The 23,638-nt window shown below is 40.7% G+C and overlaps 1 protein-coding gene across 5 annotated transcripts in view; it reads right to left on the bottom strand.

Moving 5' to 3' along the window:
- Positions 1-23,638, bottom strand: part of CPVL (carboxypeptidase vitellogenic like) — a 127,196-nt gene that overhangs the window by 12,362 nt on the left and 91,196 nt on the right. For 4 of the 5 annotated variants that reach the window (XM_072783633.1, XM_072783636.1, XM_072783634.1 and 1 more), the window contains one exon: positions 16,517-16,699. In XM_072783633.1, the coding sequence (XP_072639734.1) occupies positions 16,517-16,699 (183 nt within the window). Of the gene's footprint in view, positions 1-16,516; positions 16,700-17,717; positions 17,839-23,638 lie in introns of those variants that run through there. The other variant, XM_072783637.1, reaches the window with a different exon arrangement.

Below are 23,638 nucleotides of genomic sequence, written 5' to 3'. Positions count from 1 at the left end.
ATGAATAAAATCAGACCACTGAAAAGGATTTATAAAGCAGATGTGAGGGATGCTAGCTAAGGAACTGGGTGAGTAATATTTACCAATTACTATTCTTCTCAATTTTCTGGTAAGACACAAAGCAAAGCACCTGGCTAAATAACTTCACTTCCTTATTGTTTCCATGGGAAAGGGATAGAAGTGAGGGTATTTGTGCTGTGTTGGGGAAAGATGGCCTAGGGCTTGCCTGCAAATCCAAGGCATCTATTGAAATCTGTCTATTTTAACAATTGTTCCTTTATACTGAGCCACTGTTGGGGAGTTGAAATGAAAAGGTTCTAAAGAACTAAATTTCTTATGTTTTAAAGATGGATTTTTTTTTAAAGATTTACTTATTTATTTATTATGAGAGAGAGAGAGCGAGTGCCAGGGGCACGGGTAAGGGCAGAGGCAAAGGGAGAAGCAGACTCCCACTGAGCAGAGATCCTGATACGGGGCTCGATCCCAGGACCCTGGGACCATGACCTGAGCTGAAGGCAGATATTTAACCGACTGAACCACTCAGGCACCCCTAAGCTGGATATTTTGGTAGCCAACCTCGGCACAGGAAAGAAAAATGCATCTGCCTAACCAAAGCAGTGTTAGGACTTAGACATGACAAGTCTACTCTACTTTTCACTCTGTGTGGAGACTGCAGCCTTTCCATTTGGTGCTAGCCAGAGAAGAGGGGAAAGACAGCAAGAGAGAAAGAAGACAATCATGAATGGCAGATATGGGAAAGGACATTAAGCTTCCCTTTAACTTAACAAACCCACGGGAAAGATGACTAGTGACAAGTCCAAGAGTTGGCAAAAGTGTGAAATAATCAGATTTCTTATACATTACTGGCAAGATTATAATCAATTTAGAAAACAGTTTGGCATTATCTCATGAAGTTGAAGATGCTCAAACCCTGTGAACGCATCAGTTCCACTTCTAGGCTTTATTCTTAGAGAAACTCCTGCACACAGGCACGAGGAGGGCAAGAATGTTCATGAAAGCAATACTCGTAGTAGCGAAACACTGGGAACCACTAACATATCCAACAGCAATGGAATATATGGATGATAGAATTATACAGTGGAATATTATGTGGCGATGAAGAAGAAACAAAACATAATTGAACTTATCAACGTGGATGAAATCTTAACATTGCTGAATAGCAAAAGCACATTATTGCAAAATACACACAAAATAATTCCTTTTTGGGACACCTGGGTGGCTCGAGGTTTAGTGCCTGCCTCCAGCCCAGGATGTGATCCTGGAGTCCCGGGATCGAGTCCCACATCGGGCTCCCTGCACGGAGCCTGCTTCTCCCTCTACCTGTGTCTCTGCCTCTCTCTCTCTCTGTGTCTCTCATGAATAAATAAATAAAATCTTTTTTAAAATTCCTTTTTATATAAAATTAAACATGAAAAGTTGGGACACCTGGATGGCTCAATGGTTGAGTATCTGCCTTCAGCTCAGGTCGTGATCGAGTCTCACATCAAGCTCCCCATCCGGAGCCTGCTTCTCCCTCTGCCTGTGTCTCTGCCTCTCTCTCTCTCTCTCTCTGTGTGTGTGTGTCTCTCATGAATAAATAAATAAAATCTTTAAAAAAATTAAACATGAAAAGTAAAATGTTATTTATGGGGATGTATATCTGTAGTCAAACTATTATTTTTTTTAAAAAGGAAAAGGATGATAAAAACAAAATCCAGTTCAGTGGTTTACCTCCAGGGGAAATGAGGGAAAGAGGTGGGATTGGGGAGGGCAAGCTCTTGGTAATGTTGCATTTCTTTAACTGACTGGTAAGTACAAAGGTTTACTTATGATTATTTGTTTTATCTTCACAAGTATTATACATACTCCTCGGTTATTATTCCATTTTTAGTTTAAAAAAAAAGAAAAAACCCACCTACTGATGCTGCCAGACACACAAAAATGAATCTTTAAAAATTTAACATGTTGTCTGTCATGTTCTTTTCTTTTGTGTAAAACAGAGCTGATGAGATGGGCCATGTGTCTAAAAAACAGTAAGAGGGGGGGATATAGGGAAGCAACTGAACGGCAACAAAAGCAAAAATGGGAAGTCCCCCTCTGGCAAGCAGCTCTACGAAGACAGAGCTGGTGCCAGAATCTAAACCTTGGGATTCTGGTTGCTGCATACGAAAATAAATATTAGGAACAAAAATAAACACTCACATCTCCATGCCGGACAGCAGAAGAGCAGAGAGTTTGCTAAATAACTGGGGTTTTTGTTTTGCTAGATGGTTTTTTACTCTCTAAATATGAACCCCTATACTCCTCTTCTTCCCTGTTTCCATATGTTAGAAACTCAGTACAAAGAGGTGGGGGGAGGCAAAAACAGAAAGGCTGGATGCTTTCATTTATTGTCAACAGGGATGTTCCAGATTACTGGTGACCTAGAAAGGGACTCAATGCTGCAGAAACATCTCATTACTCAATGTAGCCATTTATATTTACTATCATTAGACTGCATGTAGCAAAAGCTGGAACACCTCCCCTGCCCCTCAGTTCCTTTTACCTCTCACCAAGACAGTTTCTTTGTTATTGTGAAGTTACAACTGGTGTAACTTCAACTGTCATAGTTCTAGGCTTTTCTGATAAAGAACATTTAGTTGAGCCCTTAAAACACAGTATCTATTAAGGATTCTATTAGGGACACCTGGGTGGCTCAGCGGTGAGCCTCTGCCTTCCACTCAGGGCATGATCCTGGGGTTCAGGATCCTGTCCCGCATTGGGCTGCTTCTCCCTCTGCCTGTGTCTCTACCTTTCTCTCTGTTTTTCTCATGAATAAATAAATAAAATCTTTAACAAAAGGGATCCTATTAGATAGGAGGAGATCTGAATGCAGGAGAAAAACAGATGAATACTAGGAGAGGCAGTAGGAATTTTTATTTCATGCTTACTGGGTGCCAGGTAGAGTGTCAAGTAATACATGTAGGCCCATAATGAATCCTAGTAACTAATCCCTTCCTGAGAGAGAGAAGTATTGATGTGATGCCCACTTCACTGATGAAGAGCCTCTTGGAGAGGTTAAGTAACTTCCCCAAGGTCACACAGCTAGTAAGTGGTGGAGCAGGGTCTGGCACAGGATCCAGTCTTTTAACCTCTACCCTGTTGCTTGACTATGGTGATAGTAGTCATTAGAATTACTGAGGTATTAGACTAGAAAGAAAATTCAAGCCTACTTGATAGCTAAACTCATAGCTGTCAATCTGGGGTTCCCAAAGGTGGTCTGTAGTTTGGGTTGGGGAGGATCTAGAAATTATTTTCAATAATTCAAATAGTCTAATGCATGAGTTCTTGGTCTTTTTTGTGCCATGGACTCACAGTGTCTACTGTGGCCTACGGATATTTTCCAGAAAAATGGTTTAAAATACTATATATATATATATATATATATATATATATATATATATATATATTTACATATATATCATAGATTACAAAGCGAACTCATTACATTGAAATTAACAAAGTAGTAAGAAATAAATTTGTGATGTAACAGTATATATACTTCTATATGAATGCATTGAATAAGAGCAATCAGGGGTCTGGTAACTACTGCAATTTTAAAGTAGCAGTGACGGTGATAAATGTTGTTTCAAGGTATTTGCAACAGCATTTGTATTTGGTATGAAAGTATTTCTGCTTTCTGTTGGTGACAGAGTCAAAGGTATTGCTAAGGCCACTGCGGTTTGTTGCCTACATTCATAATGGGAGGAAATGCTAAATTTCATAATTCATAATGGAAGGAAAAGCTATTTGAGGTCAGTGAAAATAAAATGCATTTTTTTCCCTTCTAAGTTCCCTGACCCCTTGAATACTAGTCACAGACCCTTGCCCTGGGTTAAGAACCCGAAATCATTGCATTTTTATTTTTGCTTTGATAGGACATTAATTTTATCAATCCATCATAGTGTTTTATCAACTGATTAATATCCAGAAACAAATTCAAGGTGCCTGGTGGATACCATCTTTGCTAAGAAAGGATCCAGATGATGTTTACAGCAGACCCTGCTTGATCTAGTTGTGTCATTTCTGAAGAGTAGCATAAGACACACCACTATCTAAGGACTGCACAGGACGACCACATCACTTCAGTACAGCACGGAAGTCTGCTGGGAAAAGGAAGCTAATCTTTTGAATAAATAACGGAGTTTTTCTATGAGTCTAAATTACCAGTGGTCTATCAGTGTTTTGAGAAAACAAAGACCATTTGTAAACCTACAATGCACAGCAGGGACTGAGGTTTAAAATTTAGCTTAAGGTTTTGGCTGAGGATTCCAGAGAATCAGAGCCCCGCCAGTAGATACTATTGACGAGAGGACACTTTTCCAAAAGTGATATTTCAGATCAATGGCTGGTTTGTTAAGAGTGAAACTACATTCTCAAGTTTCTGGTTGGCCTGTAAGGAAGTAAAATAGGTCAGGATTTAGAGCTGCCTTTAGGGATCAGAATGGAAGTTTATCCAAACAATAAACCACGTGGGGTTCCTACAAGATGAAGCCATTTTGGCATCAGTAGAGGGTCAAAAGACATCACAATTTAGGTTTCCCCCGAACAAGATGCACACTAGAATTCCCAAACAGACATATATACTAATGTTCAGGTCCTACCCCTGACAAATGAAGTCAGAATATTTGGAGATAAGGCCTGGGAATCTATACTTGCAAGGGTTAACATACTATGTTAGGAGAGTGCAGTAGATTAATGATGGTCCCAAATTCTTCATCATTCTTCCCAACAAGAGGAATCTGGCCTTCTTCTGTGATTTGTTTTGGCCAAGAAAATGCAATGAAAATAATATTCTGGGACTTTTGCACCCTGGGCTTAGAAGGCATCTTTTGCTGACATCTGACATCTTTTGCTTCCCAGTTTGGGAGACTGGCTGCCAGGCTGTGAGGCCCAGGCCAAGACACTGCATGGTGAGAGGCCCTATGGAGAGGGCCCTGGAGAAGAGAAGGCCACCTTGCACGTTCCAGCTTTTGCCAAACTCCCAGCTGAAGGCAGCTGCATGGATGACCTCAGTGTATCTCACGTGAGTCAAAAGAACCACCCAGCTGAGCCCATCCCACTCACATAATGATGAGAAATAACAAACTGTTGTTGTGTTAAGCCACTGAGTTTTAGTGTAATCTATTATTCTATTAATAAACAATTAAAAAATAAATATTTCCTAAAAATATTCTTTTTCCTAAAAATTCTGCTGTTCCTATCTTGGAATCTTGATATGAATTAAAAGCAAGGCTGGAGCCATCTTTTTAAGATGGCAGACAGAAGACACAATTACACTAAGAGCTTAGGATAAAACTTACATTATGCCAACAAAGAACAATATCTCATGTGGTGTTGGACAAACCACCAGCCCCTGATGCAATCCCCTTCTCCATACCAACCCTGAGAGTTCGCAACTACATTATCTGGGTGGCCTTCATGGTAGACAGAGATGCACTATCAGATCCCTCCATCAAGGATGGGCAAGCAGCCCAGCCTCCAGCTCTCAGCAGCTCTAGGGGCTGCCTCAGCTGCAGAGAGTAGCCTTTCTCAAGATGATGCCCTTTCTGGGGCAGCCCACATTTGGTGAATGAGTGAGGTGGGGGTTTAAAGGCCATGTCATTTTGGCCCAATGTGGCACACTGATGAAAGAAGACTCTCTCCAGAGCTCCCTGCCAGGTTGGCCAAGCTTTCTCAGGCATAGACCACAGTTTGATTCCCTCTTCCATCAATTCTGCTTCCTCCCCCACTCCCTTCACTGGTGTTGATCCCTAATAAACATCTTGAACCCCAAACTTGGTCTGAATGCCTGCTTCTGGAGAACTCAGCCTGCAACTACCATGGAGCTCTCTGATGATAGCAAGTCATGATGATGATGATGATGATGATGATGATGATGATTTGACCACTATGTTCTGGCTTTCTGCTCATAGTCTGATTCCCATGCATGAACAGAGAACCTTCCCCAGATCTAGGTAACAGAGACAAAGAAGCTACGAATTGGAAATCATTCTTTGTAGGAAGTAACAGAGCTGGGAGAGAGGTGAAGGCTCTGCGTAATAATCTCTGTAACAAAGCCAAAACATTTTCCCAGGGAATTAGCTGCATTTGGTAATCATCATCTCAAATCTGTTTAACAGTTACTTTCTTGCATTAAATATTGTTTTAGCTTCATCTCACCCCTTCTCAACTAGTCGAATGCAAAAATCACATTTGTTGCTCTTTGCTTACTCTGATTTTGTCAATGCAACCAAGGACTTGAGGAAGACCTTTCTGGAACCATTAGTTCCTTCAGAAATAGTGCAGAATGCACCACACTGTTTAATTAAAAAAAAAAAGTCAGAAGTCCAAGAGAGGCAGGTGGCCAGCTCTCTGTCATTCCCTCTGTGGATTATCAGTGGAAATGTTCAAATCCCAGCCTGATCTTCCTTTGTACTCGAAAGACTGAGGTTATTCTTTTCTCTATTTTATAGTTGTGCATAGTCAGAGAAACTAAACAAAGTGAACATTAGTTTTAGAAAAGCACAGTTAGGTAGCTGGGGTTGTTCCTGCTTTCTATCTGCACACCATACCTTCCCTGTCCTCCTCCCTCTTGTAAGCACTCTGCTTTCCTTTAGGAGACAGACTTTTCTGTGTGGACTGGATGTGCTGCCGAATATACTGGCCGCCACCACCACTCCACCCCTCCCCCTCTGTCACCACCACCGCATACACCCCCCATGGGCAGACATGTAGTCCACTCTGGCCAACTAGAGTGTTCCATTCCTTTCCACCCCACTGCCCTCACAGGTACTTAGAAGCATGGTGGTGTGGAGGAAAGATCGAGATTTGGGTTGTTGAGTCTTGGATACAACTACTATTTGAAACCCGAAGCAAGTATCTCAGGTAAACCTTCTGTTTCCTCATTTACAAATTAGTAAATATAATCACATAATTTATAGTGGAGCTATTAGTATTCCATAACATTGTGGATAAATAGTGCGTGGTAGGCCTGAGGGCTGACATATGCTGAAGAATGGGTGTAGCTGTCATCAGCATGGGCCTTCCTGACACCCTTCTTGCTCAGAGTTTATAGAACCATGAACAGCCCACAGCCAGTGAGTGGCAAAACTGAAATTCACACCACGTGTGTCTAGCCCCAGAATCTAGACTCCTCTCCTGATATCAGACTGTCTTCCATTCGTCACAACTCTTCAAAGTAGTCAATCTTTGAGGGTGGTGGGCTCCTTGCCTCTGGTTTCTCTGTACATAACCTTTAGCAGAAGGTCTCATTCCTGTTGGGTACTCAGGGAGAAACCCTTGAGGAGATTGTAGCAGACCACCAGCCTGAGGGGCCCCACAAGCCAAAGCCCAATCAGGTGGAGAACCTCCTTCCAATAAAGCTCCCAACAGGACTCCTTATTTCTCAGGATCCCCTTTCCTGACCTCTCTTCACCCTGAATTCATCCTATTGCTGGATCCCCTTTCCTGACCTCTCTTCACCCTGAATTCATCCTATTGCTGCCACTTTAAACTTCTCAAAGACCAGTTTTGAAAATGTGCATAAACACCTTCCATGGTGACAAGCACTGTATGCTTCCATTTATACAAGATACGTAGAGCAGTCAAGTTCATAGAGAAAGTAGAATGAGCAGAATGGCGGTTGCTAGGGACTGGAGTGGGGGAGTGGGAAGCAAGTGTTCAATGGCTATAGGTTCAGTTTAGGAGATGAAAAGAGCTATGAAGATGAACGGTGGTGATAGCACCCCAATATTATGAATGTATTTAATACCACTGGATGACACACTTCAAAATGGTTAAGATTAGGGGGTGCCTGGCTGGCTTAGTCAGTAGAACATTCCACTCTTGATCTTGAGTTTTAGCTCTATGTTGGACATGGAGCTTACTTTTAAAAATAATTATTTAATTAAATTTAACAAATGGTTAAGATGATAAATTTTATGTTTTATGTATTTTACAATTTAAAAAAAAAGGAAAAAATAAACCTTTGAATGGCCTGCCTCCCACTGCTTCAACAATGGAGCACTCACTTCTTGACTACCATCAAGGGCCCGTGACCCTTCATAGTCTCTCCCCTGGCTCTCATTCTCTGGGATCCAGTTTGGAAACTCACAGGCTGTGCACACTGCTGGTGCTCTGCTCTTCAGGCTCCCACTATGAGGCTCTGCCTATCATGTTGCCTCTGTTCATTTTAACTACCTTCAGCATCTGTTCTTTTATTAATATCAGAAGTTCAAGATAAAACCATAACTTCTTAATTTAGGATGAACCTTGCCTTACCATCCACTAAGCACTAATATACCTTTTAAAAACCCTGATACTCTGTCTATAGGAAGCGGGTGCACATATGTGACTTCACAGCTAAAGCTAGATGTGAAATACAAGATTTCTCAGGCCTGCCTGAATTATGGCAGACATGTATGCAGGCTCCAGTCTTCACCATACTAGCATGCAGCTGCCAATGCATCATTCTGGAGGTGTGCACCCTTGTGAAGCAGAAAACCACTGGGCCAGAAGCCAGGAGTCCTGGAATCCACTCTCAGCTCAGTCATGAAATGAGTAAGAGACTTCGGGACAGTCACTTAACCTCTGGGTTTCACTTTTACCACCTGAAAAATGAGATCTAAAATTTGTTCCAGCTGTAAAATACTACCTAGCTGAGATAATCCATCCTGTAATTATTAAATAACCCGAATTGATATTGATAATGAAAACATAAAATAAAAATAACAATGACTCAAACTGCAATCAGGAAAAATAGACTTGTTGGAAATTCTGCAAAACTCATGTTAGCAGAAACTACGCCCAGTAACATTTGATAAGAATGAAAACTGACCAGCGACTCAAACTTTTCTTTCAATGTGGAAAATAATTAGTCTCAATAAAATATTTCCAGTGAAATAAAGATGGAAAAATTGGAAATGGTTTCCATGCCTTCTTCAGAAAATTTAGCTTCGTGAAGTTTATTTTAGGAAGATGTTCTTAAAGGAATTCATCAGTGTTATTCTGACTAAAATTTTTTATTTCTAAATGTAGAGTCAAAACTTCCTTGGGGTTGAAATAGCAATTCAATGGTGTAAAAACAAAATATCCTGTTTCAAAAGTAGTGGCAACATCAAAACTGATCATGAACAGTAACTGTGACTTTTGGATAAGGGAAGAGAAAGACTGTAAAAGGAACAGCAGGGTAGCCCTGACAGTGTTGGTCTGGGTTTTCACCAGCCAGGGAGGAAGAGGATTAGATCTTTGATCTACCACTATTAAGTCAATGCACACACACACACACACACACACACACGGGCCACTATTCTATTCTATATTGCTTGCTAACTGAGCCCTTCTGAGCATTAATGAAATATAGATATTTCAGATCTTTCTTAGATATCTTACAGATAACTCAGTCCAAACCTTGCACTTTAGAGATGAACAAGCTGAGAAGAGGCCACTGCCCCAGATGCTGTAATAAGGCAGTGTCTGAATCTTAGAAAGGCAGAGATGCCAAGGGCACATTGTCTTCTAGGCCAGAACCAGCAAGAGGCCGCACGCAGCCCTCCTTCTTCACCTGCCCTCCATGGGCTGGCTGGGGCTGTCTCCGGGTTTCCCAAGGCATCGCCTGATGGGAACATGTGGGGAAGTGGCTCCCTGTCTCTTACCCTGCTGCTCCCCAGGGACAGCTGTCATTCTTTCAAGTGGACACTTTAGGTAACCATCCGGGGACAAGTCTACTTTGGTTTTGATTTTTAAATTAAGAGCTGTGGAGTTTGGCAAAGAGTGAGGTTTCTCTTTTGGCAGACACATTCACATGCTTCTGTTTTGTGTGTCTAAGGCTGAAAAGTAAGTCCATGGCTAAGGCCCGTTTTTTTCATTATCAGACGCTTGATGTTTGGACAGGATTCTCAATCCAAGGCTCACAGAGAATGCCTTTGTTAACACCGGGGCTCTTTTCTCTCCTTAATTCCCCCTCATCTCCACACGCCACCCTCAACCCTACGCGGAGGCATTAAGCGGGCAGGAGCTCTGCCAACATTTAAAAATCACCTCCATAAAATTCAGATCCCTTGTCGTGCGGTAAAACACTCCCTATCACAAACACATGTGGGCCTTGCTTCTTTTGTTACCGTTTTTTTGGCAGCCAGAGGAGGGCCATTTCATCTCTCAATGTGTTTTGCATTCACAAGAGTCAGTGGGCTTAGTGTGATATTTGTCACAATTTCTGAGTGGCGGCCAATCCCTTTGCCCACCTCTGTAGCACATGCCGCCCTGCAGCCACAGCCTGGCCTCTGAACTAGATATTTTATGCACTGAGCCAAGCAGGACACATGTGCAGTGCCAGGCGCTGGAGCGTCTCACAAGGCTGCTCTGGGGGATATAGGTAACAGGTAGCAGAAACAGCCATCAGGAATCTGGAGGATATGCTGAGAGTGCCTTGGTGGGACTGTCATCACAAAGCAGTGTAGCAGACAGGGGGCAAGTGACATGTCCATTGCTCCCTAGCAGCTCAACATTCATGTTGCCCTTAATAGCTTAAATATTAATATTTATTTATTTAAAAAATATTTTATTTATTTATTCATGAGAGACACAGAGAGAGGCAGAGACATAGGCAGAGGGAGAAGCAGGCTCCCTTTGGGAAGCTGAATGCAGAACTCAATCCCAGGACCCCAGGATCATACCCTGAACTGAAGGCAGACAGACCCTCAACCACTGAACCCAGGTGTCCCTAAATATTAATATTTAAACTTTCCCTAAGGGTTGATTTTCAAACATTTTCCCTGATCTTGACTTTTGCTATTTATAATTTTTACTATTTATAATTTTACTATTTATGATTTTCCTTTAATTACTATTTATTATTTATAATTTTCCTTTTATTATGTATACTTTTATATGTTATTTGGGATCATTTACTATACATGATTAGAGATAACGTTTACTATGATGAGATATTGCTCTATGCTAATTGACTTGTTGAATTCCCTCAATAATCCTATAAGGATACCATACACTGTTGTTCCTAAACAACAGACATTTATTTCTTACATTTCTGGAGCTGAGACAAAGTGCTGGCCGGTTTGGTTTCTGGTGTGAGCTCTATTCTGGTTTGTAGACAGCTGACTTCTTGTTGTGTCTTTCCATGGCAGAGACAGGGAGAGCAAGTGAGCTCTCTGGTGTCTCTTATAAGGACACTAACCCCTGCCCTTATGACCTATTTAACTTAAACTACTTCCTTATACGTCATCTTTGCAAATATAGTCACATCATAGGTGATGTCTTCATCACATAAATTAGGAGAGACATAGTTTAGTCCCTAGCAGATAGGTATTATTATCATCCCTATGTTTTAGAGCACTGTGCTCTAATATATTACTGAAGGTAACTCAGAATTTCATGAGTATTTATAAGTATCTCTTTTATATTGCACCAAAGAAAGCTTAACAAGTATCTTTCAAACACATGAAAAAATTACCTAAAGGAGTTTTACCCTGAGTGTTTCCCTTCTATTTAGCTAACAGTCCCTATATTACTGGCAATTAAGTATCAGAGGTAATATGAGAGGCATTGATAAAACTGCTATGGAAGCAGAATGAATAAGGTTCGAATCCCCATCCTATCATTGGATGATACAGGACTGTTTACCTTCTTCAGTCTTTCCTCATATGTAAAATAGAAATGATATTGTATGATTTGCAAGGATGTTCTGATGATAGCCATGAAATACCAATCATGTCTGGCACGTTTGCTCAAGAAGCAAAGCTATTTTATCATTACTGAACATAAATATTGATAGATGAGCCCACCCTTATAACTCCTGTCTTTTATTGGCATACTTTCTCTTCCATCCTCTCTTTTGTTATTTTGCACACAAAATGTATAGTGGTTTTTGACAGGTCTCTTTAAAAAGTTGACATAGATCAGAACTATTGAAACACCTATTTGTTAGAAATTAATAATAATATATCAGCTACAACCACAAGAGAAAACAACCTTAAATGGTCAACAGGAAGATAATTTTTAAGAAAATTAATTACATATATTAATGGAATCCATAGAATATTACTTAAAGATAAATGAAGAATGTATACTGTAACTTTGAAAATATGTATGGTATCATCCTAAAAGAACAGAGCAACAAGTGCCACTTCCTGTCTTGGCAAAGAAACTTGTTGCTCTCAATCTCCCTGCTAAAAAACAAACAAACAAACAATCAAACAAACAAACAAAAAAATGAAAAATAAAACCAGGAAAGCTGGACAAAAATACAGAACATGCCCATTTGAAAGTCAGGGTGACCTATGAAGACAGCCAGGACATGAAGAATGGATTAGTTTCCTATTGTCGCTATAACAAATCACCACATATTCAGTGCCTTTATAACAATATACATTTCTTATCCTATAATTTTGGAGGTTAGAAGTCTGAAGTGGTCTTACTGGACTAAAATCAAGATGTTGGTAGAGTTTCTTCTGAAGGTTTTAGAGGATAATCTGTTGCCTTGCCTTTTTTAGCTTCTAGAGGCTACCTGCATTCCTTGGCTCATGGCTGCTTTTGCTATTTTCAAGGCCAGCAGTGTAGCATCTTCAAATGTCTGACTCATCAGCCTCCCACATCCACTCATCCTTTTAAGTAAGCTCTATCCCTGATGTGGGGCTCAAGCTCATGACCCCAAGATAAAGAGTTGCATGCTCTACCGACTAAGCCAGCCAGGTGCCTCCCCCCTCATTCACTTATAAGGACCTTTGTAATGACACTGAATAATGCAGAAAAATTTCCCCATCTCTGGGTCAGAGGATCAGCACCCTTATTTCCATGTGCAGTTTTAATTCTTTCTTCTGTAAAACATAACATGTTCACAGGTTCCAGAGATTAGGAGAAGGGCTTCTTTGGGGAACCACTATTCTTCTTAGCACAAGGAGCTATGGTTACAAAGCGAAGGAGAGGGCAACAAGATGACTCTGATATTCTGTGGTTCTTTTCCCATCAAAGCAATAGTTGATTCAGGGACCAAGAGGCTACAAAATCTTTATTAACGTGATAGTGAAAAAGCTGGAAACCTGAACAGAGCTGCGGGGAGACAAAAATTGGTGTTCATGGCCTGCCTAAGAGTAGAGGCCCTAGTTAACACTACAAATGTCAATTTAGGACCATGGAAATAGACCAGCTAAAATACAGATTTAAATATAATCAATTCCAGACTTGATCCAAGTGCTTGACCCCTATTTAACTGCTTGACAAAGCAAAGTAAAATCTCTTTAAAAGAAAGTATCATCAGCCAAAAGCTCAAATTATCTCTACAGTTTTACCAGCATAATGTCTGACATTCCATTGAAAACTTGAGGCATACCAGAGAAAAGGATCAAGTTACCATAAAAATAAAAAAAAATAATAAAAAAAAACACACAATAGAATCAGGCTAAAGGGTAATACAAATCTAAGAGTTATCAGCAATGGATATCAAAGTAAATGTGATTAATATGTTTGAGAAACAGCATGATGAGGAGTAGATAATTATCTAAAAGTTGAGATCTATAAAATCGATAAAAAAGAAAAAAGACTGAAATTCCAGAATGACAAAAAATAATTACTGCAGTTAAAAAATAAATGGGCTAAACAACATATTTGGAATAGTAGTAGGGAAGAAGAGAAAACTAAAAGAGAAAAAAGAAAATATCAGACTGAAGAATGGAAAGAAGAAAGAACAGAAATAAAGCTATATGGGATGAAATGAAAAAGTCTAACATTTGCATAATTAGGTCCTAGATTGAGAGGAAAGAGAGAACAGAGCACAAGCAGTTTTTGAAGGGATAATGATTGAGAATTTTCCAAATATGACAAAAGACATCAAGTCTTAGTTTCAAAAAGCTTAAGAGAGCACCTGGTGGCTCAATGGTTGAGTGTCTGCCTTTGGCTCAGGTCGTGATCTTGGGGTCCTGGGACTCAGTCCCACATCGGGTTCCTCGCAAGGAACCTGCTTCTCCCTCTGCCTGTGTCTCTGCCTCTCTCTGTGTGTCTCTCATGAATAAATAAATAAAATACTTAAAAGAAAAAGCTTAAGAAACCCAAGAATAGTGTACATATGTATTTAAAATCACTGCTATATACACATAGTCAAATCTTCTGAAAACCAAAAATTGAGAAAATCTTAACAGTAGTCAGGTGGGGAAAAAATCACCTTCAAAGGAACAGCAGTAAAAAGGACAGCTCACCTCTGAAGTGATGCAAGTTAGTGAACAACAGAATAGTATCTTTTATGTGCTGAAAGACCATAACTGCCTAGCTAAACTTCAATTCCATGAAAAATGAAGTTCTCAACTAAAGGCAACACAAAGACATTTCAGACAAACAAAAACAGAAACTGTTGCCAGCACAACTTTACTAAAGTAAAAAATAAAAGGATTTTTTTTTTTAAGCGAAGAAAAATAATTCCAGTCATAAGCACGGAAATGGGAAAGAGGCTTAAGGGGGACTGAATGGATCAATTTATGGGTAAGTCACAGTGACACTGGCTGTGTAACATGATGCAAGTAATGTTTTGTGGTGTTCAAACTGTATGTGGAATTTTTTGTTTTTAATGATAACACAAAAACCAGGAGACTTGATAAGGAAGATCTAAGGTTCTTGCATTTATCTGGAAAGTGGTAATAATCTAAATTATGTAATTCTAATTAAATAAGTCCAGATATATATTTTATATTACCCTTATATTTTACCCTTGAGTATAATCATTAAACATTAAAAAGTGTTGGCTCATGGCTGCTTTTGCTATTTTCAAGGCCAGCAGTGTAGCATCCAGTGTAGCCTGGGGCACCTGGGTGGCTCAGTGGTTGAGTGAACCCAGTCCCCATGAACCCAGGGTCTGGGGATTGAGTCCCACATCAGGCTCCCTGCAGGGAGCCTGCTTCTCCCTCTGCTATGTCTCTGTGTCTCTCTTTGTCTCTTTCATGAGTAAATAAATAAAATCCTAAAAAAATCAAATAAAAATCAAATTAAAAATATCTGAATTCTTTTTTTTTTTAAATATCTGAATTCTTATATTACTTGTGTTACTTAAAAACAGACAAATAAATACCAAAAATGAAATCCAGAATATCTTCTGCAAATGGAGAGCCTCCACTTGTCCAAGAATTCCAATTGATTTTGGAATCAATCTTCAGAGTTAACCAATTATTGTGATTCCCAAGTCAATACCCAACCCAAGACTGCTTGGGCTCCAGTTTACAGAAGCACACAGGGCAGACAAGCACGCTCATCGCCTTCTCTCCAGATCTCTCTGCAGGTCAACAGACACTCCTCTCTCTGTCCTTCGTCAGCCTCACTTACAGACCTCACACGCATCTTGCCAGAACTGTTTCTGCTCTGACTCATTTAGTTTGCTGTGGCACCAGTTTTTAATTCTTTGGTATAGTTTATCTCCATTTAGAAACTGTAATGTTATAAGTTTTCCAACATAGAGTTTCCCTTTACTTGATCCCAGAAATACATCTCTCAACTGTTTCCTTTGTCCAAGGTAGTTAACGTTGCACGATATTTAAATTTCGTACATGTTGTTAAATGGTGAGAATGATGGGTGGGGAGGGGGAACAGAAGGGGAGCTTTATACGTTAGACTTACCCATACTTCTGCTCGATCTATCATTCCTTCTAACAGAAATGAGTAATGCATTTCATAACTCAGTGACCCTTATGAATATTTTTGTGAGCTCTCATTTACTTTCCCAAAGCAAAGTACTTTTAAGGTTGTATGCTTCTGAAATTAATTTTTATTTGGAGCATGGATTTGCCTAATGAAAAGCTCAAGCGTTTGGAAAGCTGTAATTCCAAATACCTAATACAGAATGGAGGTTTCAATGTTGCCTCAAATAAAAAATTGCAGGAAAAAAATCAGGTCCAGAAGATTTAAATTTCTCCTCTTGACTAAGCAAAAGTATTCTTAATCTCTCCAAAAACTTTCTGGAGGTAAACGGTGGAATCCTCATGTAGTCACCAATGAAGCCCTGACGACCCTTGTGGAGCTGAAGCCTGTAAACTGGAGGCACAGTGGACAGGCTTGGCCAGAGCAAGGTCTGACTCCTAAAGTGAAGGTCACACTAGGGGCATCAGATGGACAGATTCGGTCCTGGGGCTTCGTGTGTGGGACCCAAATAAGAGCACAGATTTGCCAGAAGAGATTACATTGAAGCTAACTTACATCACGTGTTCAAGCTCCCTTCTGTACAAATTCTCTCATTAATGATTTGCCTTTTTGGGCTGAGTATTATCTTTTTGATTGTCGTCTTGTCTCTTGAACAATATCTCACCTTTCATCTTGTTTTGCGTTACGCACCATGTACGTTAAGGAACTCAGACACTGCTCTGTGGAAAGGAGGGCTACGGAAGACACGCTTGGGCTGCTGTGTGACTCTGCGTGGGGCGAGCCAGGCCTTACTGGGATGCAGGCTTTAGTTTCGATCCCACCATCCCCTTCCCCACAACCTACAGGTCCCAAAGTATCTCCGTACCTGACAGAACTGACCCACTTGCCGCACGTAACCAGCCACTTCGGAATCCGATTTAAAGATCTTCCAAACTTTTCTTTCCGCCTGGTTGTATTTCTGGGACCCCTTCCACTTCATGGCCCTCAGAGAGCGCTCTGTCAGGGAAGCTGCCACAATGATGTCTAGTTGGCCATTGTAGATCAGAACCTGAAATGAAATCGAGTTGTGGGCAAACGCGGGACTCAACAGGTAAAGCCAGCATACCTATCTAGGTATAGATAGTATGTGCACGAGAGGCAAGGTCATGTGAGGTTTTCTGATAGTGTGCTCAGAGGCCAGCCCAGTAGGAGGGTGGGGTCATTGTCTTCCAGTTGGCCATACACACCAACAACCTGAAATAAATGCCAGCCTTGGCTCAGCCATTGCAATTCTTTTTTTTTTTTTTTTTAAGATTTTATTTATGTATTCATGAGAGACGGGGAGAGAGAGAGAGAGAGAGAGAGGCAGAGACACAGGCAGAGGGAGAAGCAAGCTCCACACAGGGAGCCCGACGTGGGCCTCGATCCCAGGTCTCCAGGATCAGGCCCTGGGCTGAAGGCGGCGCTAAGCCGCTGAGCCACCTGGGCTGCCCCAGCCATTGCTATTCTTCCAAAAGTTCGAACCTTCACAGGAATCTGCACAAAGGCTTCTCTCAGTTACAAAAGCATTTGTGCTGTGTTATCCAGTGATATCACTTAGATGTACAGCTGTGTACAAGAAGAGGACTGTGGTTACATTTCCGTGGAACGGAGGAACACTACACCATTGGATTTGCACGAAGACAGCATTTCATTAACTTGGCTTTCAGGCTGGTGAGCTGGGCATTCTCTCAGGAGCTGCTAATCCACGCTCTCTCCCTCTGACACTGATTTTACAGTGGCGACCATAATTTTTTGAGGCAGATGGATAGAAGCGGGTACCTCAGATTTGTGACTTGTTGGAGGCAACTATGTTTGCCATGCCACTTCTATGGCCTCCTTTTCTTAGACATGATAGCCACTTGTCAACAATGAGGAATGCCTTTTCTTCCTAGAATATTATATATATATATATATATATATATATATATATATACATATTTTTTTTGCTAAGTTGGTAGAACTTATAGCAGAAACAACTCTGAAACAATTCCAGTCTTTTCTCCAAAAACAATATTCAACTGGCTTGAAAAGAATTCAGATAATACCTAGTGTTGATGAAGTGTAAAATGGCACTACTCTTCAGGAAAACAGTGATCCATTTTCAACAAAAGGATTTGAAAATGCCGAGACTCTCTGTCCCAGTAACCCCAGTTTGTGGAAAAAAATCTATGAAAATAAGCCAAAGAAATAAAAAATATATATACATATATATAAAGCCATATTTATAACCATATTCATACATACATATATATTCATATTCATACATATATATATATTCATTGAGTATTATAATGAAAAACTGGAACACAGTCTAAAAGTTCCATAATTAGTGACTGGGTTAAATAAACTAGGATACAGAAATTCTATGGAATAGTGCAAAAGCATTTAAAATATTTCATTGAACCATGCTGTAATGTGGAAAATACTTATCACATACTGTTAAGTATGAAAGCTGAAAGTCAAATAGACGTCACAACTATGAATATATAAAATAGGCGTACATATTTACAGATATGGAATGCAACTTTTAAAAAATGAATACAGTGGTTAATTGAGGTGGTACAAAATCTGAGTAATTTTCTCCTTTGTTTTCCACTCTTCTTAGGTTATTTTTATGCAACTAAACTGACACGATATTAATTCTCAGAAGATATTGTCTCTCAATCCCTGGCAAAGAATTTTTCCTCAACTCCAATGCTACCTTTGATCTACTTGGAAGTTCTGGTTTTGCTCAAGTGAAGACCTTTGGTTGAATCCTCAAATTGGATATAAAATGTTTTACTGCATATGTTTCCATCTCTGTCTTCCTGGTGTAGGCTTCTTAAAAGGCTTGCCCATAATTAAATAGCCCCGGACTTTTACACACTCCAAATCCTCGAGCAGCAGTGGGCCAGGATTCAGCCTAAGATGAAAGAGTCCTGGGCCTCTGCGGCCGGAGCACCGGGTCTTTTATGTTACCGGGTCACCATCACCACCTCCGCTCTCCTTAAGCAAAAACTCAAAGGAAAAGCTCTTCATAGATTTAAAGCCTCTTTAAAAAACTTAACTCAACTATAGCAATGAAAATTTGCATTGTTTATACAAAGAAATTGCCTCAAAGACCTTGGGTACGTATGGCCCATGCAAAACTCCTACAGCTGTTTTGCCAACAGTATGGAAACAATTACACATGATCTGTACCAGTGAACACGGCTTAAATACTCCACCATTCTAGGAAGGCCTGATTAACGAAGATAATCATCTACAAAGTAATTCCTCTGCTAGAATTCCATGAAAAGATGTTGATTAACTACCAAATACACAAGTGCATCAGGCTGTTTTCCACTCCGTGGCCACTAAATGAAGCTTGCATCTTTCTGTGTGTCTCTTGGAGCTATCTTCCTATCATCAGTATATTTTGAAATTAATTTGAGTTTTTTTTTTATCTTTAAGAGATGCAAATCCACAGGTTACAGCCAAAACAGGCTTATTTGTACAGCATTAGAATACACGTTTGTTGGACTGAATTGAAATGAAATCCATCCCTGAGCTGTGCCCCTTGTTATTCAAGACTCATCACAAACAAGAGCACTAACTCTCTGGAACAAGACAGTGGAGGGCCGAACTGCATAATTTTGTGCATGTGATGTGGAGAAGGCCTACTTTTGGGGGCGAATGGAAATCTTCTTAAAGCAAGGAAAACATTTTTAACTTCTAAAGGGCATATAAGTCAAATGCAAAAAAAAAAAAAAAAAGGAAAAGAAAAGATCAGATTAATGATCAAGTGAAGTGATTTCAAAGCTGGCATTTAAGGCTGCCAGCATTAAATATAAGAATTCCAGAGCTTTTATTTTTATCTAAATGTCACATTTACTCTCATCAGCCCTGACAGGAATATCTCAGTAGCCTTTAGAGCTGGGTGAGTGGGAGAGAGATCTCAGGATCCAGTGACAGTGAGCCAAGAAGCCAGGTGGGGGGAGCTAGGAGTGGGTGGTCCTGATGCCTAAGGGCACATGCTACTCAGCTACCTCTGTCCTGGTACTCAGAGGAGTTCCGGGACAAAGCCTAAGCCCTGATGAGCTGGCCAATTATGAAGGATCTGGATACATTTGCTCCATTTCTTCCTGGTAGGGTGACCAGCTGCCCTGGTCAGCTTTGGCCTGAGGAGTTCCCCAGGAGGCAGGGCTCTCAGGCTAACCCTGTGACAGTCTGGGGCAAACCTCTCCCTGAGGCTTGCTAGTATTTTAGGCAACAAGATCTAAAGACAGAGAGATGGAGACCGACATGAATGCAGCTTTTAGCTACCCTTCTCTTCTGAGCAGAGACTAAAACACACAAGGCATAAGGGACAGACTGGCCAGATGGAGTTGGTTTGCGGTGACAACACCAGGCCACCCCCCGAAACACCCAGTGTCCTCACTTTCTTTCCTGGACAGCTGTGAAGCCTTAATTAAAGAGTAAAGGAGAATTTTCTTTTCTTTTACTACTTAGAGATCTGATCAGTTAGCTTGGTGAAATGGAAGGTTTTGCAAAACATGGAAAAATAACTTCTTATTAAAAAGCAGTGAAGACCAAGATTCCACTGCTTGTACTCTATATTTACAACATTTTCTTTCTTTTTTTTTTAAAGATTTTATTTATTTATTCATGAGAAACAGAGAGAGAGAGAGAGAGAGAGAGAGGCAGAGACATAGGCAGAGGGAGAAGCAGGCTCTATGCAGGGAGCCCGACGTGGGAGTCAATCCCAGGTCCCCAGGATCACGCCCTGGGTTGAAGGCAGCACTAAACCGCTGAGCCACCCGGGCTGCCCTAGTTACAACATTTTCAATAAAGGTGCTTCCAACTTGGGAAAAGAATACATCAAAACACTAACAGTTAAGATAACTAAAATATGGGTGATTTGTTTTGAGTTGACTATTTGCTAGGGTTGTTTGTGTGTGTTAGGGGGGTAAATATAATTAGGATGTTTTTATAATGAAACGATAATAAGATAGTAAGACAATAACACTAAGAGGTTGGGAATCTTGGCTGGCAAAAGGTGGTCTTTACTGAGGAATAAACTCAAATATTACCAGTGCTCAATTTTCATGACAAGATAAATAGCCTAACTAGTTTGTTTGTTGATGACCTTAAAAATCCATTCCAGAATTCAAGCATTTATAAGAAAGATTGGATTACAAGCATCTTTTGTTTGTTTGTTTGTTTGTTTGGTCCAAAGGCAGAGATGAGAAAAGCATTTTTTGCTATTTGCCTTCCGAAGTGCTTTCTTGTACATATGGCTTTATTCTCATACGCTTCATGAGGTCGAGACGGCAGGAATTACAACGTCTGCCTCTACTTAACTGTTAAGGAAACTGTGACACAAGAGGTGCCAGGATATGTCCGAGATCCCAGACTTCCAAACTCCTACCTAGAACTCCTTAAGAAAAGAGAGAAATTCCTTCAAACCAACAAGCATTTACTGACTCCCCACAGCTAAATGTTTAGTGCTACTGGAAGCCTCTGGGAATGGAGAGCTGGTTGAGTGTGAGACACAGTTCACACCTCCAGTTCAGAAACAACCTTGGTCTGTTAGTCCAACTCTGATGACAGCTCTCAGTCATTTCTCACTTTGGCTCTAAGCACAAGGATGTGTACAAGGCCGTTATTCAGCTGGTAACAGATGCCTCACTTCTCTTGTAGGGAGCGCCACTGATTAAGCAGTTGAGGCAGAGCATCAGCTTCCTGAGAACAGGGCTCTCCTAGCACTTTCCTGCCTGCAGCCCTGCACAGGACCTGGCATCCCAGGAAAAGTATTGACACTTACTGGGTAAAGTCTATCGTACTCTCTAAAAGCTTTCTGTAAGGCTGTATGCTGATCATCTGTTGCTTTGGGCTGCCTACATCCACTCTCCCTTCCTTTGATAACAGGACTTGTGCACCTGCAATGGATCCAGCCCTAGTGGAGGCTGTCAATCACAGCATCCTGCCTCCTCTGTACAAGGAATGAGCGCGTGACCTAAGCTACGGCACTCAAATGCTCTTTTCATAAATTTGAATTGTGGGCACAGTGACATAGGTTCCCTGGTGAGTCTGCCCATTAATTTGCCTATCTGGATCCCCAGAATTTTCTGCGGTCCCAATCTTACCTCACTCCACTTTTTCAATTTTTCTGTGAATTCCATGACTTATCATGTCTTTTGATCAATTCTTTTTATGTAAGCACAGTTGTTTCTGTTGCTGGAAGCAGAAAATCCAAACTCATACAACAATGAACCTGTGTCACCCTTGCCCCAGTGTTCAGTAACTGGGAACCCCTGGACTTGTGGCTTAACCTCCCTGGGCTGCATTCCCTTTTTTGGGCATGAAGATGGGAAGACCTACCCACCTCATTGTAGTGAGAGTAAATGAGATGCTGCGCACAGAGTTGCTAGCATAGTGCCTGACACAAATTAGGAGTTCAGTGCGTGTTACGTCCTCCTCCTTTTCAAGTAGGTTGATAACGAGAATGACTTAGAAGACTCAAAAAGCCCTTCTTCTAAAATAAGCCTTCAGAATATGCGGATGGTACTTTAGTGTCAAATACTTGATTGCCAATCTCACTCTTCCAGAAAAGGCCTACAGTAGGAGGAAATCCAGCCAGTATAAACCAGAACTCCATCTATTCAAATGCCTGAAATAACATGCCTTTCACTCCTAATTTTACACACATTGGGCATGGTATCTCAGCAATCTTTTCTTGGTAGTCAGAGCCATAATTTTATAAATTACTCTTTTAAAGGAACTTTTAGTTTTGAAGCATGGGATTCAAATTGCAAGGAATTTCCCCATATCTGACTGCTAGAAAAGTATGGTAAGGATATAGCCTTTGCAGGGAGCCTGCTTCTCCCTCTCCCTCTGCCACTCCCCTTGCATGTGCTCTCTCTCTCTCTCTCTCTGTCAAATAATAATAATAAAAAAGAGTATAGTTTTTAAAAGGACATTTTTGAATAACAGCAGAATGTTCTTATTCTTCTTCTTTTTTTTAAAGATTTATTTATTTATTTATGATAGAGAGACAGAGACAGAGACACAGGAGGAGGGAGGAGCAGGCTCCATGCCGGGATCCCATGCAGGACTCGATCCTAGGACTCCAGGATTGCGCCCTGGGCCAAAGGCAGGCTCCAAACCACTGAGCCACCCAGGGATCCCCAATATTCTCATTCTTCTTATGCTGGAGGAACTATACATGATTTCACAACACCTTCCCCAAAAATCCCATTTTAGGGGCAAGGAGACAAAGGTAGAGGGAGATGAGGTAACTGGTAGTAGAGTCAAGCTCAGACCTGCTTGAGTCCAAAGTGCATGCATCTAACCCTTCCTCTGTCCTTCCTCACTGACTAAATCATTGCTCCCCAAAGGAACACATTGAACAAGTGGTTTGTTCCATCTTTGTAATTCCACAGGCAGGAAGCAAACCTAAAGGTAAGCGTGGAATGAAGGATGCAGATTTATAGTTGACAGCACAGGCTCTGTGGTTTGAATCCTAACTGTCACTTCCTAGCAAGATTATCTTAAATTCCTCAATCTGTCTAGAGGTCCATTTCCTCATCTGTAAAATGGGTGGAAGGGAACTGTATATGACAGAGAGTCTCTGGGAAAATGACATAACATAACGCATGTAAAGCTCTCTGCATTCTGGGGATAAAGTAAATGTTCAATGAGTGCTAACAGCTATTATTATTATCAACACATCTGAAAAGCTCAACGCAGCTATTTAAATAGCTCTACAATATCCAAGTAAGAATTACAATCGTGATTTAGGGTGTAATAAGAGTTATAATTCTCATGCAACTGCACTAGGTCATCAATTTGACAAAACAAACAGTGGGCTCATAAAAGTAGTATGAGGCATGCAGACAGAAGGCTTGAGCTCCAGCCCCAGCTCAGCCTCCCAAGGCCTGGATTTACTAAGTGACCTTCGGTATGTCATCGACTCACTCTGAGCCTTAATTCTCTCCTCTGTGAA

The sequence above is a fragment of the Canis lupus genome, chromosome 18, assembly GCF_048164855.1.
Source record: "Canis lupus baileyi chromosome 18, mCanLup2.hap1, whole genome shotgun sequence".
Classification (NCBI taxonomy): domain Eukaryota; kingdom Metazoa; phylum Chordata; class Mammalia; order Carnivora; family Canidae; genus Canis; species Canis lupus.
This window is presented reverse-complemented; position numbering and strand designations above follow the sequence as displayed.